The 19,101-nt window shown below is 35.8% G+C and overlaps 1 protein-coding gene and 1 long non-coding RNA gene across 2 annotated transcripts in view; one reads left to right on the top strand and one right to left on the bottom strand.

The window, feature by feature from the left end:
* Positions 1–19,101, top strand: part of LOC127548918 (uncharacterized) — a 444,700-nt gene that overhangs the window by 401,452 nt on the left and 24,147 nt on the right. The window lies entirely within an intron of this gene.
* PTPN1 (protein tyrosine phosphatase non-receptor type 1) overlaps positions 658–19,101 on the bottom strand; it is a 67,023-nt gene continuing 48,579 nt past the window's right edge. Inside the window, exons 5-10 of the mRNA XM_051976590.1 lie at positions 10,759–10,896; positions 7,043–7,252; positions 6,327–6,488; positions 5,623–5,846; positions 4,380–4,554; positions 658–779 (exon numbers count right to left, since the gene is read on the bottom strand). Of these exons, the coding sequence (XP_051832550.1) occupies positions 744–779; positions 4,380–4,554; positions 5,623–5,846; positions 6,327–6,488; positions 7,043–7,252; positions 10,759–10,896 (945 nt within the window). The 3' untranslated portion in view covers positions 658–743. The remainder of the gene's footprint in view (positions 780–4,379; positions 4,555–5,622; positions 5,847–6,326; positions 6,489–7,042; positions 7,253–10,758; positions 10,897–19,101) is intronic.

Raw genomic sequence — 19,101 nt, 5'->3', positions numbered from 1 at the left:
TCTTGAACTTTAGTTCAAGGCATTCATTTTACAGATGAGGCAAACTGATATTTAGAGGGGATGGGATCTGCTCTTTCCTTTTAAGCAATAACAGAGCTTAAGCTTTACTTGTTCCACTAGACCTTGAACACACAACATACACTGCAGAGAGAAGTTGCAAGTGAATTATTATTATTATTATTATTATTTTGCTGAGGCAATTGGGGTTAAGTGACTTGTCCAGAGTCACACAGCCAGAAAGTGTTAAGTGACTGAGGCTAGATTTGAACTCAGATCCTCCTGACTTCAGGGTTGGTGTTCTATCCACTGTGCCATCTAGCTGCCCCCCAAATGAGTTATTTTTTATTGAGAAAGACCACTGGATTTTAGAATTAGAAGGTTTATGCTTGAATCAGGTTCCATTATTACTCGCTTTTGAAACTTTGGGCAAGACAATTAACTGTTCTGAGCAACAAGTCTTGAGAGATGAAAGACTAGACTCTGCACTTTGCACGGGGTCTGGTACACAGTAGGCACTTAATGTGTATGTTTATTAAATAAATGAACTAAATCATCTCAAAGGTCCTTTCTTTCTATAAGATAAAGCCCAAACATTCCTACCAAGGGGCCCTTTAAAAAGTTCAGAGAACAACTGAACTCACCTTAGCACTTGTATATAGCCTGTAAAGAGATGAGACTTTAGGCTTCCATACCTGGGTTTACAAGAATGTGCTTCACTTCAACAGAAAAGAGGTATGGTCTCTTCAGCAAAGAAATGGGAAGCAGCCCAAATGCATATTCTTTAAAAAAAAAAGTTTTATTGTTGCAACTAAAATGAGAACCCATCAATTATTTGCATGGGAAATTGTAAAACTGTACAATTTTATTTAAACCTGTGAGGTCATTGTAGAATCTTGCACACACTCACCACCCCCACCCCCACCCCCACCCCCAACACACGCACATGCACACAGAGGCAGAGAGATACATTACAATGTATTATACCAAAACATTTTGCTTTTTTGTTGATTTTTATTTTTGTAAAAATGGTATTATTCTATGGCCATTGGTAAAAAAAAGAAAGACCTGATGAGTAAATATTTGCTTAAGGCATATAGCATTAGCAGCTCACTAACTTTCTAACATACGTTTAACAAGATGGATAGCCATCCATTTTCCAAGAATAGGCGGTTAACCAATACACCCATTTTGAAATTCTACTTGCTGTATATACATACCCAAACTACTACATACATATACAGGACTTGAGAAAAAGATGCTTACAGTTTGGCATTATAAGCCTTAGACACACCTCACTAATGCTCTGTAGGGTTATTTTACTCTATTCTCATTACAGTAGAAATCCTCAATGGTGTCCAACAGGTCAAAGGCAAAATGTGAAATCGCTGGTAAAGACCAGCACAATAGTTGCAGCCACCTCCCCCTACCCAGTCCCTCTTTCCCCCCATTTAAAAAAAATCAAAGTCTTAACATAAAGACCACATGTTTTTCTTCATAGGAGTAGCAATGAGAATAATCGAATCACTGTGGAGAAATAAAGGGCCTTTTTGTTTCATGTGAGTTTTGTTTTATTTATGTGTGTTTGGAGGTTGGGGTAGGAGGTGTTCCCACAAAGACTAGAATTAATACCTCCAAACAGGAAAAATGCTGCAGTTACCTATATCTATACACAGTTAGTTTAGCTGTATACAGGCCACTTATATTAAATGATTCAGTTTGCAAGAGTGCTCCACAGAAAAAAATTAACTGCCTTGATCTTTACCTAACTTTATTCCAAATAATGCTTTGCTTCAGGATAGGTTTCTGAATTTGGAACACTAAATGATACCGTCCAAGATCAGGGGAGACTGACCGCCTGAGATTTCTAGTGGGTGAGGTGTGATTAGGGCTTATCATACACTTGGAATGTCTGTAGTATAGTTGCTACTCAGTTGATGTAAAGTATGATAAACTGGGTTACTGAATAAAACTGAATAGAAAGTCATGCCCAATAATTAGGCAAGTATCTGTTATTGGATAAATATCTATCAATCTATTGCTGAATGAAGTCATGTTCAGCAATAACCTTGTGAACCACAGCCACTTAACAATCAGATCATGCAAATATAAATTTGACTGTATGTATGGGCACATCAGTAAGCAGAAATATAAGTTCTTTCACCTTCAAGCACATGGTATTTAATCAGGACACAAGACAACCTTACATGCATTCTAATACAAATGGGAAAAGTGTTGCTTGAGAACAATACTCTACCAGATGATAGGGAAAGTAACCGGGACAAAGTAATCACATACTGTTTCTTAAATACACAAATGCTCATTATATATTATGATACCATTGTTCTATAAACATATTCCAATATTTTTAATGAAAACCACAATATTACTCAATAATGACTGCTTACAATCTTCCTCTTTTCAAGTACTGGATGGATTCCATAGCCTATCAGGTATGTCTTAAATTCCCAGCACTACCTGAAGATTTATTATTGTATTTCCAATAAGCCCTTGATGCAAGGCTGACAGTAAAAAAAAAAAAAAAATTTAAACACATCATTACTTTAAGAAAATGCTAGAGCTATGGATACCTTTGGGGGGGAAAATAAATATGGAGTGAAAAAATTCATTATATACTATACTCCATAAAAGTTTGGCTGAAAATGGTGTTTAAGTGCTTGCTAGACTAGGATGCATTAAAAAGCACCAATTAGTGGCACCATTGCAGATCAAGATCTACTGTCTTGGACTGGCTACTGCAACTATAAGTACTCTATTTTGCCCCTTCCCCTTATCTGAACCACCAAATACTACTTTCACTCTCCTTGAGAAACTGGACTCTGTACAAGATGGGGGAAAAAAGGGAGAGGAGGAGCTGGGACCAGGGCAGAACAAGAAGAAGACAAAGCACATGAGTGAGAGGAAACTTCCATCTCATGGCTCTACTAACTCTTAATTCCTGCAATTCTGCTGCTGGTTCTACAAGCAGAGACTGCCATTTGGGCAGAGCAGAATCAAATTTCTAAGCTGCTGTAGAATAGGAAGTGGAATGAAACCAATCTATCAAATGAACTAAGCCCAGAACCCAGGTGTCTCTGAAGATGCACTCACACTCACCCATCTATGCCACCTGACAACATTCACAGCAAAGAGCTGAGCCAAAATAAAGCCATTACCGAAATCTGTTTTCTAAAACAAAGAAAAACCCCAAAGCCAAAGAAAAATTGCTTGTGTCTTGCTCAGTCACTGATTTGACTTCTTTAGAGAGGTCTAGAAGCAGATGACCTCTGAAAACTTGCAGGTGGCTGCTGTGGAGCAGGGCTCTGCATTCATTCGTCTGTTTTTTGATGGTTTATGGAGTTGGATGTGAATCCTAGAGCTTTCTTCTGCCCCTCATTTTAACAGTAGCCAACTTTACAAGGTGTATGTATTTATAAGAAAACTGCAATTTATAGTCCAAATCATGTGAAGACTAGCTTTTCTAAATACTAACAAAGGTTTTTAAAATGCTGGTGGACATGTCTGAATTGAACTCCCTGAACCCCTGTGCAAGGGAAAAAAGTAAACAAATGCACAGGGGGTGGGTATAACAGAGGCAGGTGCATATATGGGCTGAGTTTAACAGTACCAAGTGAGAAATTAACTAGTTCTAATTGAGGGTGTTGGGGGATGGGGAGATGGGGCAAAGAATACCCTGAGCAAATGCAGAACCTGGATTTGTGGCTTTTTTTTTTCCTTCTTCATTTTTAGTAAAGACCATGTAAAAAGGGAATGAATGTAGCTCAACAGATAACCAGCACAGGCATTGCCCACCACTCAGTATGAACACTAGATGAAGTGTAGCTGAGTATAACATGGTTCCTGCCATTCTCCCCTCCTTACCGAATGACATTCTTAAAAAGAGTAGGGTTCTTCTGGGAAATCAAATAGAAATTGCAGATTCGGTTACAACATTTGAAGAGTACAAGCAAGTTTTACTTTTGCCGAGTCTTTTTCAGAAATAGAACAAAAACAAAGAACTGGCTTTCAAAAAGGTTAAAAACAACAATGTGTTGTAATTCTATTATTCTTTCCAAAAACAAAATGAACAAAGAAACAAAAACAGGAGAGACTTATTTGGCATTTTCTCTGCTTAGTCCTGAATATTTTAAGGCCCTGAGATTCAACTATTTTATTCTTGGGACCACAGGGCTTATTTAAACCCTAGTGCATCAATTAATTTTCTCTTTTAGCCCTACCAAAGTTCCAGACTTTTAACCTTACATCTGTTTCTTCTGAGACATGACTCAGTTAATTTCATAGAACTGAATTAAAAACCAGTCCAACTGATGTTTTTCTGTACACTCCCATCTTGTCACTAAGGTCCATCAATGAAAACATACCCTGTAACAGAGGTAAGCTCCAGCTGTGAGGACAGTGAACATACAGATATTGACTAGAAAGGGCTTCCAGGTGGTCGCCATATTGTCTTCATCGTCTTCTGGGGATGGCTCTTCTTTGGTGGACACGGCATTCTGATGTTCACTAACAGTTCTCCTTCTAACTCCAGTGCCTTGACTAGTAGAGAAAAATTTAGAAGCAAGGATTGATTACACTTTAAATATAGATAGATAAATATCTTATCTAGTAATGATTTTTTGTCATTTGACCAAATTTGTTTACCTAAATCCAGAGGTATAATTATTTAGTAGTTATATTATGGTGATACTGACACCTAGTAACTATGGCTATCAAATGTATTCCCTGTTTAAATCCAAAAGGGTCAAGAATATGTTTCAGAAAAATCCTAAGTTTCAGAAAATATGAATTTTATTTTCTGATAATTTTATCCAAATCCAACATTTTACAAAGAAAGAAACTGAGGCCCAGAAAATACTTGTCTAAGGTCACATAGCTAGTCCAAAACTCCCAAATCCGATGTTTTTCCTATTACTTTGCTACTGTGCCAATCTGGTATCCTATCTGTTGTGAATCTGAGGAATCTCAAACACAATTCTAATATAGATTTATGGAACATCTGAGGATTAAAAAAGCTTGACTATAATCATGTATGAAAGCCTCAATTAAATGGTGCAACTCACACCTCACATTCTTATAAAGTGCTAAACTTTTCTAGAGTGTCAAATGAAGGTCAAGTCTTTGGTGAACTAAACCTAATAGGAAACCTATAACCAACAGTGCTATTTAATTTATTTATTAAAAAATCCTGAAAATGCTGTTCTAGATTTACACTTAGATCTCCCAATATGTTTAAAGCTATAAGAGGATTTAGAGACCAAATAATTCAAATCTGTTATTTTATAGGCAAAGGAATTGGAGACCCAGGTAGGGAAAGGTCACTGGCCAAACTACAGTATGATCTCTAAGCTTCCGAGTCCACTAAAAAAATCCCTATTTTCACTTGGAAAGAATGTCTACAGAATTGATGCCAGGAACTCAGCTTCAAAAAAGTTGTAATATGAATTACGTTTTCTAAGTAGGGCAGTGATAGTTTCCAAATGGCTCTGTACAATAAGACAATCTTCCCGCAGACCTTGCTGGATTGAAAACACTTTCCTTAATCCTCACCTTCCTGGTTCTTAAAATAAACATTTCTTTCCCAGAGGTTCCTCATGCTCAATTTACCTTTCTGTGGTCAGTGGTACAGTTAAGGAAGTTATGCTTTCTTCTACAACAGGACCATCTTGTTCTTTAGCTTCCATTTCATTCATTTTCCACTGGTGGTTTGGGAAGAATTCTTTGTATTTTCCATTGTGTGGTTCTAATATCCGTTTTGGTGGCCTGGGTGGTGGCGGAGTATGCTCTGGAGGTGGCTCCAAATCCTCATTGGAGAGTTCTTTCCATTGCTCCTTGATGAGTAATTAAAAGTCATATTAACACATTAAATTTTTAGATTTTGGCTTACATGTAATGAAAAACAAAACAAAACAAAACAAAAAACAAACCCTTGTCTCAATGTTACATAAGCAATACTGCTCTGGTAAGTTAAAAATATAATTTATCTTTTGAAATTGGAAGCTGCTTCTGCTGGCCAATAGTTCCTATGTGATCTATTTAAATGAAGTTTCTCACCTAGTCAAATTCAGTGTATTTAAGATTTTTTTTGTGCAAAGGGTGGATCTATTTGTGATGATTTAGGAGCAGCCTTTGTCCTTTCAGTTGACTAACTTAAATATACCTTTTAGAATCATGTTCGGAGTCTTTTAAGCTTTACAGTAATAAGCCTTCTTACTAAAGTATATTTTTTTCATTGTATTACTGGCAGAAAACAAATAGAGAAAAGGATTTATAATCTCTCAAAATTCTATCAAAGGTCAGAAAGTATTTACCTGAACAGAAGAGTCCCCCATAATATATTTAGCTCCTTCAATAACAGCCAAATAGGAGAAACGCAATTGGTCTGCTGTCTGGATGAGCCCCATTCTGTATTTTCGCATTTCTAGAAGGACCTGCTTAATGTCTACAGAAGAAGGATCTTTTCTCTTGTCCATCTGAAAGCCAAAATAGGAGTGATGATCTGCCCAACAAACTCTCAAAAGACTTACTGTATGTTAATTTAATCATAACTTATGAACTAAGTATCCCAAGGTCAAAATAGAAAAATCACAATTTGGTAAAGAAAAATGGGAAAACAAGTAAATCTTGAATAATTGAGCATGGCTATTTTAATAAAAAATACAAATATGAGAGCATAAGGAATAATAATGAACTTATCCGTTTAGTTAAGAAGTGAAGGGTAGGGAAGACGTTCTTTAGAAAACTCAAACAAAACAAAAATTACACTATCTTAAAACAACTATTTCTCAGAAGAAAAATTACAAATTCAATTTAACAATCATTAAGTGCCTTCAGTATGGAAGGTACTGTGCTACATATAGTGTGTCTAAGAAATGTGCTTTTAACTCTGCAGAAAATATGCAAGTCTAAAGTAAAATATGCAAAATCAAACAAAACAAACCCAATAATCTAATAGACAAAAACATGGAAAAGTGCCTGGGAAAAAGTATTCAATAATCAAATATTTAAGAAGCAAAAGACCTCTTACCAGCAAGAGACACGTATCAGCCAGACAAAACGTTCCTGATCTCCCAATCCCAGCACTGCAGTGTACAACAATAGGTCCATACTCAGGGTTTAAGGATCCTGACTCTCGGACTTTAAAAAGAAAGTTCAGGAAGGAGGCAGGAGATTCTGGGACTCCAAAATCAGGCCATGTGGTATAGTGAAAGTGTAGGATTTCTCTAGTTTCTTGTGTCTGGGAAATAAAATGTTAAATTCTTAGCACTATTCAATTCAATGAGTATTTATTAAGGAGCTATTATATGTTGGATGCTCGAGAATAGAAAGAAAATAATATTGTCCTATAGGAGTTTATGTTAGGTGCTTTGTTAGCTTAAAGCATTTTAAAGATGATAGCTATTATTATTGTGGTTATTATAATTATAAAATAAAAAACATGTAGCAGATGAATACAATGCAAAGTAGGTAACAATGAAGGCCAAAGAGGTCCGTACAAAGTACTCTTAGAATATTTGACAAGGGAGTGGGATCTGGGAGTCAGGGAAGGCCAAGTGCAGACAATGACATCTGAACTGAGCCTTAAAGGAAAATAAGGATTCTGAGAGGCACAGATTAGGGAGATAGTCCATGGACAGGATATGGCTTTTACTAATCTATAGAACTGTGAAATAGCCTGTAGAAGTTCATTTCAATCTGGAGGCAAGGAAGGAGAGTAATATGAGCTGTGGCTATGATTTGGAAAAGCAGGGATATTCAGAACAAAAAGTACCTTTCCAATAGAATAGTGATAAATACAAAAAAAATTTCTTTACATGCCAATTTAAGACTCACTTTAATTCTCACAAGAAATATTAACTTTTAATTATCATGGCTTGGAATGCCTCGGTAAACTTAAAAAAAGTTACTTAAAAATGTATAACTTTCATTGATTCATTTGTCCTTTTTATATTTGGAGCATGAGACTCAAAAATCAGAGGTCCCAGGTTGGATCCTAACCATCAATAATGTGCTGAATGACCCTTGGGAAAATATTTCTATGAAAAGAGAAAAATGTGCAGCCCCAAGAAAACGTACCCAATAATCAAGCAAAGAAAAACAAGACTTTAAGGCATCAAAACAGGGGTGGGGAGAGGTGTCTTACAGAATGTTTCCAACATTATTCCTTCTTTTTTCTTTACTCATCCAAATTTTAAGCATTCTTTGAAGCCTAAATCAAGCCCTTTCCTCTGCATAAAATCTGCCCCCAGTAATCTGACAATGACTTCATATTTACTATATATTCTAAGATATGGTTTTAGACTCAAGTAACTATGGACTCTTTCCTAGTCTAAGCCCCTCATTTTGTGGAAGGCGAAGCTGAGATGTTACCTGTTTACCTGAGGTTACTCAAGAGGACCCTATTGCTCGTCTTCATGTCTTGCCAATGTAAGGACTTTTCCATTGCCTTGTAGCAGGATTTAATACTGACGTCTACTGCTGTTAACTACTCTATCATCATTTACCTTCTTTTGAATTTAGGCCTCATCTATTCAACTAAACTATAAGCTATTTGAGGGTAAAACTATAGCTTAACTACTCTTTGTTTCTCCTACAGCATCCTCAACAATATTTTGCACATTAAGAGTCTGAAACTTTGACTCAAAGAAACTGAAATTGATCATTTTAGCTTTGACTTTTATTATCATTTCTTCTCTTATTTTTAACATAAAGATTTATGTAGCTTAATGCAAATGAATAGATAGATTATGACTCAAAGATTATAGGTACAATATCTAGAGAGCAGGCTCCAATAAAAATGTTCCTTTGTATGAAATTAAGTAAAATATGGATCGCCCTTAAATAGCTTATAGTTTATTTGGGAAGGAACAAAATATAAGAAAGTTCTGAACTTCTCAAGCTTCTAAAAGGATCTCAGAGATCCCCAGAGTACACTGCTATTCTATATTATCTTAACTTTATGCAAATGATAATACCCAGAATGGGTGTTGGGGAGGAGGGAGAAAAAGGTGCTATCCCCCATGTGCAACATCTAGCCCTAAGCTTTTCTCTTAAGTTATAGTCTTGCATTACCAATTATCTTCTGGATGTCTCAAATTGGTATCACGTAGGTACCTCAAATTCTTTTTTTTTTTTTAATTTTAAATTTTTATTTAATAATTACTTTATATTGACAGAATCCATGCCAGGGTAATTTTTTTACAACATTATCCCTTGCACTCATTTCTGTTCCGATTTTTCCCCTCCCTCCCTCCACCCCCTCCCCTAGATGGCAAGCAGTCCTATATATGTTGGATATGTTGCAGTATATCCTAGATACAATATATGTTTGCAGAACCAAACAGTTCTCTTGTTGCACAGGGAGAACTGAATTCAGAAGGTATAAATAACCAGGGAAGAAAAACAAAAATGTAGATAGTTCACATTCGTTTCCCAGTGTTTTTTCTTTGGGTGTAGCTGCTTCTGTCCGTCATTTATCAATTGAAACTCAGGTCTCTTTGTCAAAGAAATCCACTTCCATCAAAATATGTCCTCATACAATATCGTTGTTGAAGTGTATAATGATCTCCTAGTTCTGCTCATTTCACTTAGCATCAGGTAGGTACCTCAAATTCAACATATCCAAATAAGACTCATCTTTCCCCTAAATGTTTCCTCTTCCCAATTTTCTTATTGTTGCTAAAGGTACCAATATCTTCCCAGGCACTCAGGATGGCAACCCGGTTTCATCTTTTATACTTTAATTTTTATTCAACTCCCAAATCCAACTTGTCTTCACTAACTTTACAAAATCTACTACATGGGTCTCTTCTCCAATCACATGGCCACCACCCTCATTCAGGCTCTAAGTGACTTTCACCTGAATTATTGCCATTTCTTTTAACTAGTCTCCATGTCTCAACTAAATTCTCCCTATCTAATCTATCCTCTTGGCATTTAGGTGTCAAAGTGAACTTGTAAACTAATAGGCCTGACCATGCCACCCAACTACTTAATGAGTTCTCTATTATATCTATAATCAAATATGAAAGGCCTCATTTGGTACTTGAAGGTCTTTATGACTTTCCTACTTTCTAATCTTCTGATATCATATACCTTGCCCATGTTTCACCCTGTATTCTAGGATTCAATGACAATGGCCTCCTGTTTCTTTCACGAGACACTCCACCTCAACCGCATGCCTTTTCATTGACTGAACTCCCTATATTTAGAATACTCTCCTTCCTCAATTCTGGCTCTTGGCTTCCCTTCTGACTCCGCTCAAATCCATCTTTTTGGAGGCCTACCCTGGTCCCCTTACTGCTAATAATGCCTTCTCTCTGAGATTACCTTTTATTATGTTGTATATACCATACAGATTATTTGTCATCATGCATAGTTATTTGCATATTAAATCCCTTATTAAAATGTGAGGTCCTTGGGGACAGGGATCATGTTTTTGTCTGTCTTTGTATTTTCAGTGATTAACCCATACTTGGCATATCAGTAAGCACTTCAAAAATGCATGGTGGCTGACTGATTCTCTCAACTGTTGGTATCTTCCTTCTCAAAATAACCTTGTATTGGCTTTGTATATATTTTATAGATACTAATATTTGTACATCTTATCTTTCCTGATAAGCTTCCTGAGAGGAAGAACTAAAACACTTTTGTATCCCTTGTATCCCTAGCACAGTACTTAACATTTAGTAGGGGCTTAATAAATAAATGCTTATTGAATACTAATGTGTATTACATACTTACTGTAAGATTTTCCAATTCTAACTGGCGGACTGTATAATATGATTTTATATCTTCAGAAATCAAAGTTAATTTCAAATTTGTATCTTCAAAGATCATTTCCTTTTCTTCTTTTTGGGGCCAATATTGTGCACATTTTAACTAAGAGAAGAGGGGAAAAAAGCATTATATTACTAAAATTAAGTTTTTGTTTGTTTTTTAAATAAGAAGGGTACAGCATAAATTCTCTTAGCTCTCTTCCTAGTTAAATTTAAAGACCATTTTTCAGTATCTGGATTTCATTATCTATCTTCTGATCATGATTAATACATGATACACATGGTTTATGTGCTTAATACATGATTTATATTTAGGTTTGATGAATGAATGAATCTAGAAATCTGTTCTTAGGCTTCTAGGCTACACCATTATCATATGATAATGATAAAATTTTACTATCTGAACTTTTCCTTATCACCAATACAGGAAAAGATAAAAAGGCTTGGATTACACAGTTTGCTTTATGTATATGTGAAAGAACAACAAAGGCTCCAGAGTCTACTGTTAGAATATTTCTAATCCTTGGAGAACTAACTCAATAGACTAGGAACATTAGGATAAAAAAGAAGTAGATGTACATGAAAGTTCTTTTGAAAAAAGTTAAAAACACCATAAAATGGAAATGTAACTAGGATGTTAAGTGATTTGGGTCAATTCAGAAAATGTTTTCATAAGCTCATGATTTAATATGTAGGAGACCTGCTTCGCATCCCCACCCCAGCCACCCGAGGTACAAATCGCAACCTTAATAGTCTCCATGAATTGCTGTGTCTGAATAAACGAATCATGTGCTGGTGGTGAGTCTCTCCAAACAGGACAATCCTTGGATGATACCGTCCAGCATTTCCAACTTGGTCCTATCAAAGTTGGTACTGTACTATCAGAGTCTTTAAGAACCCAAAGTTACCTCCATGCCACAATGAAGCAGTGGTGTACGGCTTTATTAGAGATCTCTGATCAATAGTTTTAGAAAAATATGAGTTGTACTGAGAAGAGCTACATTGCTAGATTTTCCTCAACTTCCTTTTAATTACTTTGGTTTATACTTCAGTTTTAAAAGATCCAAACAGTTATGTTTACTCTAGAATTTAACAAATTATTACATTTGATTTCCTTTTCTTTTGGTGTTCCTTGGATCAGCATACTCTCAAGAGCTGTGTGAGCTTTTTTGCAGATTTTGTTCCTGAAGTATGTATGAAAAGAAGAAGACTATTTTGCAAGATCACTGGAGTAAAATAAACCAAGAGTAAGTCAAAAGAGTAAGAGAAAGCATGAAACAGTCAATGATTTTCAGGATCAATTAAAACACAGAATGAGACCTCTTCGGTTCTCTTATTGCAGCAGGACACAGTTAAATGACTGACCAACTGATAAAGAAAAAGAAAATCAAGTTGAGATGATCCACATAAACTAGGGTTCGCTGGAAGAGAATTGTACCAATATAACATAAAGCTATTGATCAAAGTCAGAGCTTAAAGCAGCATGATGGTGCCCAAACTTCTCAAAAGGCCAAGAGTTGGCCCAGCAGACATAACAGTTTCATATAATTTTATAAGCATCTTGCAAGTCAAATGGCAAGATCAGTTCCACGAAAATGCAATCCTAGGAAGAAGTTAATTTACCAACACTAAAGTCTTGTGTACTTTAATGCAATAAGCCCAAATGAAGAACAGATAGCCATAAAGAGATTTGCAAAGACAAGGTAAGTGGGGCAATTGAAAGATGGATGAGAGAAATGCTAAAAAATTAAAACTCATGATTATAAAGCTTTGCAACAATAATAAATAAATAAACAAACAAACAAACATACATCTATTTTGATCCTCACAACCACTCTGTGGTGGATTATACTCATTTTTATAAGATAAAAAAGCAACAGGTTAGAGATTTGAAATTGTTTGCCAAATCAAAAAAGCTAGAAAACAATGGAAGCTAGTAAATACTATTGTCTCAAACTCTGTAATCCAATTTTATCTATACTATATCATGCTATATCTATGTTCAGGTCCAACTTTAGGCAAAGTTATCAACTTGATATGAAACAATTTGAGATGGGAAAGGTCTTTAGAGAAAGCTACTAAAGAAGAAGAGGCAGAAATGCAAAGTGATATAAGCACAAAGAAAAGTAAACCAAAAAACCCCCCATTATAGTCATGTGTTGTGTCTTTTTGGTTAAGCCCACTCAAAGATAACAATTACTGTTAATATACCAAATATGAAGGCACAATAAATGTACTAAACTGGATAAAAGGACATTAAAATTTGTGAAGTCTATTATTTGGAGTTTGTTAATATTAGGAAGTGAATATGTATTTCTAAGAACATTTTCAAATTCATAATATCATGGAATGCTCCTCTTGCTTACTCATTACAGTACTACTTAAAAAAAAAAATCAACTCACAACATTACTGCTTCCTGATTTTGATAGACACTAAGGAAAGGGAAAAAAAAAAGTACTCTTGCAGATGAAATTTAGCTGGAATGTAAAACTCGTGAATAGTATAAAAATAAGACTAGCAAGATTTACAGGGGTCACAATGTCAGGCCAATGAATTTACATTACAGAAGAGAACATCTGGAAAGAAAAAATAGTTAATAACACCTTACTACAACCACACACAAAAAGAGCAGGGGGAGGCGGAAATGAAACTTGAAAGAAGACTGATAAGCTTGGAAAGATCAGTTTCAGTTATGTGATAAGCCAGAAGCCAGACTGGAAATGACTGAATCATTGAAAATGATTATTAAGTGGTAAGGAAGTGAAGCTAGAAAATATAATTTTAGGAATTTGACAGTGAAAAGAAAATGAGATTTAAGATGACAGACTGAGGGAATGGCAGTCAACTAAAGATTAAAGACTCAGCATATTGTGGGGAATAGGGGGAGCAATTCATATATGAGGATAGATTGAAGAACAGAGGAAATGATCACTGGGGTCAAGCTCACAGAAGAAATGGAAGGGAATGGGATCAAGGGACAGATGAGGGATTGGTTTGAGCAAAAAGGGTCAACTTTTCTTCAGAGATGAGGTAAAGGAGAAGAGCTTAAGGGAAGGGCTCTGATAATGCATAGCAGAAGAGGGCAATCATAGTAGATGGCTTCCGTTTCTTCAGAAAAGTAGGCAGTAAGAACATCGACTGAGAATAATATAATAAAGAGAAGGGGAGGTATTGGGGGCTTGAGGAAACAAGGCAAAGTTTGAAATTGTCCCAGAGGGGAATAGTATTGAAAATCAACAAAGGAGAATAAAAGTTTTGAGATGTAGCACTGAAGGCTCAGTTGATACTAAAGAATATAAATTTGTAGCAGATCTAATCAGCATGCTAGTACACCTACTTTAAGTAGGATTGAGTTTAGGATTATGAAAGGTGAAAACAGATAGAGAGATGATTAAAGAAATGAGGGTTTGAAGGAATGTAAAATGTAACAAGACTAGACAGGTTAGAAAGGGCCAGGTTTTGAAGAGCTTTAAATGACAGAGAACTTTAAGTTAAGTCTGTAAATTATGGCTTAAAACTTCACAAGAGTTTTGGGATACCTTGTATTTAATCATATAATAGGGAGTCACTGTTTATTTAGTTTATTTAGTAGGGAGTTGATTTGTAGAGATCCTTTAATACAAGGTTAATGAATCTTCATTTTATCTTCCAGGCAATGGAGAATTACTTTGCACTTTAGGAAAATCACTTTGGATGGGTGGGCTAAATTAGGGAGACCAGTTGAGAAAGCTATTGTAAGATGATAAGGACCTGTACTAGAATAGTTAGTGGCTATGTAAGGAAAGAGAAGACCTATTTGAGATGTTGTGTAGAAATCTGAGAATGAAGATGTAGTATGGATGTGAGTTAAGAACCAAGGATGATGCCAAGGTTGGGTATACCTGGTAGAAGGTGGTACCCTCAACAATAATGAGTTTAGAAGGGGGGAGAATGGCCATCTAGTGCCACCCATACATAACGGAATCCCCTCTGTAACATAGAGATTATATTTTTATATATATGGATAGAATAAACCCCAAAGGAACAGAAGTTGTTGAGTGAAAGTTACAGAGGAAGGCTCTGGAAATGGTAGTGAGAAGTAAAGAGTATTCTAAATCTTCTACTTGGCCCACTGAATTGAGGAATACAAGAAAAGAAACATCAATAGTGAAGAAGGGTGTCAAGGCTGCAATATCGTTTGGAGAATAGTTTCTATGAGTATGTTATGAAACATATGAAAAGAAGAGATGAAACATGAATTTTTATTAATGATTGAGATGAGATTCTAGTATGAGAAAAGGTAGATTAGAGGAATGATATGATAAGCTAGATAAGAGATAAGATTATGGGGAAAAGTAGCAGAAAAAAGACACTTCATCCAGGAAGACAGGTACTCTAAATTATGGTTAAGAGGGTAATCAAAGAAACAAATTTGACATTAACAGGTACCAAATGAACGGAATTCTCCTTTTGATAATAATGGAGTGGTGTTAACAGGGAGTTAAATCTGAAGGTCTGGGTTTCTAGGGAATGGTCTGAATTATATTTGGCACCATGTCAATAGTGACATTGTAAGATGTTAGAAGAAGAGGCGTACACAGAAGACATTCCAGGAAGGAAACATCCACTCAGGTCTGCTGTCTGAGGCCCTGATTACAGGGTCTTGCTAAGTCTTTCTCTGAGGTCCCAATGTTAGAATACTAAAACAAACCTTTACATAAAAGCAAATATCCCACATGAAATGTTCAAGTGCAAAGATATTGGTCCTCTCAGGAAGACTAGTAATATATCCTGGTTCTTTTCCCATGGTGATATATTTTAGTATAACTTCATGTTAATCAATAAACATTTATGAAGTGCCTATTATGTGCTAGGCACTAAGTTATGGGGATACAAAAAGAGACAAAGAACAGTCCTTGCCCTCAAAGAGCTTACAGCCTAATGGGGGAGACAACATGTAACTATATACGTAACAAACTATATGTAAGATAAACAGGAAATTATTAGCAAAGGGAAGACACTAAAATTAATAGGAGTTAGGGAAGGCTTACTGTAGAAGATAGGATTTTAGCCAAGGTTTAAAGGAAGCAGTTGGAAGACGGAGAGCGTTCTAAGCATGGGAGACTGCAAAAGAAATTGTCCGGAGTAAAGCAATGGGATGTCTTCTCTGTGAAACAGCCAGAAGGCCAGTATCAGTGGATTAACGAGTACATGTCAGAGTGTAAGGTATGAGAAGACTGGAAAGATAGGAGGGGCTATGAATGCCAAACAAAGGATTTTGTATTTATTCCTAGAGGTAAAAAAAAAAACTTGTGGAATTTATTGTGTGTGTAGCAAGATGCCATGTCAGGACCTGTGCTTTAAGAAAATCACTTTAGTGGCTAAATGGAGAATAGACTGAAGTGGGGAAGGCAGGTCTCACACGCAGACTATTCCAACAATGCAAGCATGAGGTAATGATGGGCTATACTAGAATGTCAAAGGAGGAAAGAGGGAGAATTTGAGAAATGCTGCAAAGGTGAAATCAACAGGTCTTGGCAAAAGATTGGATTTGAGGGGTGAGCCTGAGGGACTAGAAAAATGGTGTTCCTCTTTACAATTATAGAAAAGGTAGAAAGGGGGAAGAGTTTTTTTGTAGTGGAGGAAAGAAAATTAACTGTTTTGGACATATTGAATTTAAGATGTCTACTGGACATTCAATTCAAATGTTTGAAAGTGAATTGATAATTTGTAGGACAGACATACCTGGTTCTTTGGGTAAAGCTGGGAAAGACACTGATGGCAGCAGGGAATGAGGCTGAAATCACTTTTAATAAGGTACAGAGTGGAGAGAGACATGGCATTGAAAGTACAAAAACAAGTGAAGAAGGAGAGGGCAGTACAGAGGCAAATAGCATGAGGATGAGGAAGAAGGAACGCATGTAGTGACAGAAAAGAGGATGGGGTGGGAGAAAGGCAACATAATCATTTATGTAACCATGGATTACAACTAGAAGCAATCAGCAGCACGGACCTGATAGAGATGGAAGAGAGCTCGAGAACTCAGGAATTTGAGGTCTCGATTCTTTACAGGGTTTTTGTGGGGTATACATTAATTCTTATCTGTGCCAGCTTGAAGCTATTTCATTAATATATCCAAATCATTTCAAGTTGTCAAGAAAACTTCCAAGTTAACATGTCCACATCATCTCAAAATAAGGGCACCATTTGCTGCTCTTTACTGCTGATGTCTAGAATTTGTTTGAGATTTACATATCGTAAGACTGAAAGATCCTAACAGCAAAATCTAGTGGATATAATTTGTAAACACTGCTCTTTTGATCTTTGGGATAGTTTGTACATGATTTCTAGGTTCCTCTTTGCAATCTTCCATCCTGCTATTGCCACTTTACACTGGTTACTTATAAACTTACTATACTGACTAGAAGGGGAGACTGTCTGAACCAGAACAAGATATAATTTTAACACAAAAAGACAGATGGAATTGTGAGACTGGAGTTTGGCAGACTGAGACAAGATAACATGAGTTTGATAATCAGCATAAAGATGGTGCTGATAAGATCACCATGTGATTTAGTTTATGGAGAGAAGAGAAGGCCCAGGAGAGAATCCTGAGGGACACCTGTGAATAAAGGGCATGATCTGGAGGAGGGTCTAGCAAAGAAGACAGAGAAAGAGTAGTCAGAGAGGAGAAAAACCAGGAGAGAATGATGTCCCGAAAACCTAGAGAGAAGAGAGTATCAAAGAAGAAAGAAGAATCTACAATGTCAAAGCCACAGAGATCAAGGAAATGAAAAGAACTATTAAACTCATATGACACCTACTGAACTACTAATGATAATCTTTTCATTACAGTTTTTTTTTTTTTTTTTTAGCAATATTAAAGTTCTGAAAGGAAAATAAAGTTTAGGAAAGCCCCAAAAGGAGGGTATCCTGCAATTTCCCAAGGAAAAACCCCAGGAACCAAACAATGAGTTAAATGAAAACTATAGCCTGATTGAGCTCTGAACAGAAATTATGTGAATAAGATATAAATGAAGCCACACCTGAGGCAGAATAGTATAATGGAAAGAACATGGATATTCATTTGACTATGAATAAGTAACTTCTCGGGGCCTCAGTTTCCTTATCTGTAAAAAAAAAAAAGATTAACAATAGCTGAACTACCAACTTCTCAAAGTTGTAAAGAAATCATTTCTTAACTTTATGAATAGCTCGTATTTTATCATCATCACTGTTTATTATTTTTAGCTCAGGGAAGCAGCTGGGGTGTGGAATAAAAAGGTCAGTGGATACAGAATCAGAAGACCTGAATCTTAATTTTGTCTCTATTACTTACCCAGCTAGGTCCATCATCATTTATTAAAAGGCTGAAAATCAAACACTGCTATTTCTTACTATATATATTTTTTTGTCTAGCCATTTGAACCAAACCAAAACAAAAATAAAGGAGAATCAATATGGCCCATAATTTCTAAATACTGAATTGAGAATATATAAAGACCTCAACTGAAAAACAATATGGTACACTGATATGTATGAAAAAGCAAATTTAACCACAGAAGTAGCAATGAAGGAGAGAGAGAGAGAGAGAGAGAGAGAGAGAAGGAGGGAGGGAGGGAGAAAGGGAGAGGGAGAGAGGGAGAGAGGGAGAGACGGAGAGAAGGAGAGGGAGAGAAGGAGAGGGAGAGAAGGAGAGAGAGAGAGAGAGAGAGAGAGAGAATGAGAATGTATGTTAAGTGAGACTAAGAGAGAAAGAAAAAGGCACAGAGAAAGAGAGAAAAAGGGAACTAAGGACAAAATGAGAATAGTTTCTGCTATACTGCTGTCTTTTGGAAGATTTCCTTAGAAAAAACAATTTAAGATATTAAAATAAACTTCTATCTAATAAATATTATTTTTGTAATATGTTTTTATTGAAAAGATTATTGTCACTTTCAAAACAAATTCCTCTCTATATCTTTTCATAAAAACAGTTAAGCAAAATCAACTAATGGAACAATTTTGATCAACTATGCCTCACTTTCCATTTTTCTAGTTTTACTGTTTAGCAGAAACGGGTTTTGATATATATTTTTTAAATAAGTAGAACCAACATTATTCATTTTCCTTGTCTTGAGTTTTCTTGGCTTCATTTATATTGTTGTAGTCATATTTTCTCTTCTACTTTCTTTGTTTCTCAATGGTTCATGTACCTTCTCATGTTTTCATGAATTCTTCATAAGTTCGACATTATATCATATCATATAGAACATAATTTGTTCAATCATCCCCCAATTGCTAGTCAATTTGTTTACAACTTTTAACCATATAATAGCAAATACTAAT

The sequence above is a fragment of the Antechinus flavipes genome, chromosome 2, assembly GCF_016432865.1.
Source record: "Antechinus flavipes isolate AdamAnt ecotype Samford, QLD, Australia chromosome 2, AdamAnt_v2, whole genome shotgun sequence".
NCBI lineage: Eukaryota > Metazoa > Chordata > Mammalia > Dasyuromorphia > Dasyuridae > Antechinus > Antechinus flavipes.
Note: the sequence above shows the minus strand (reverse complement) of the source record. Positions and strands in the feature narration are given on the sequence as shown.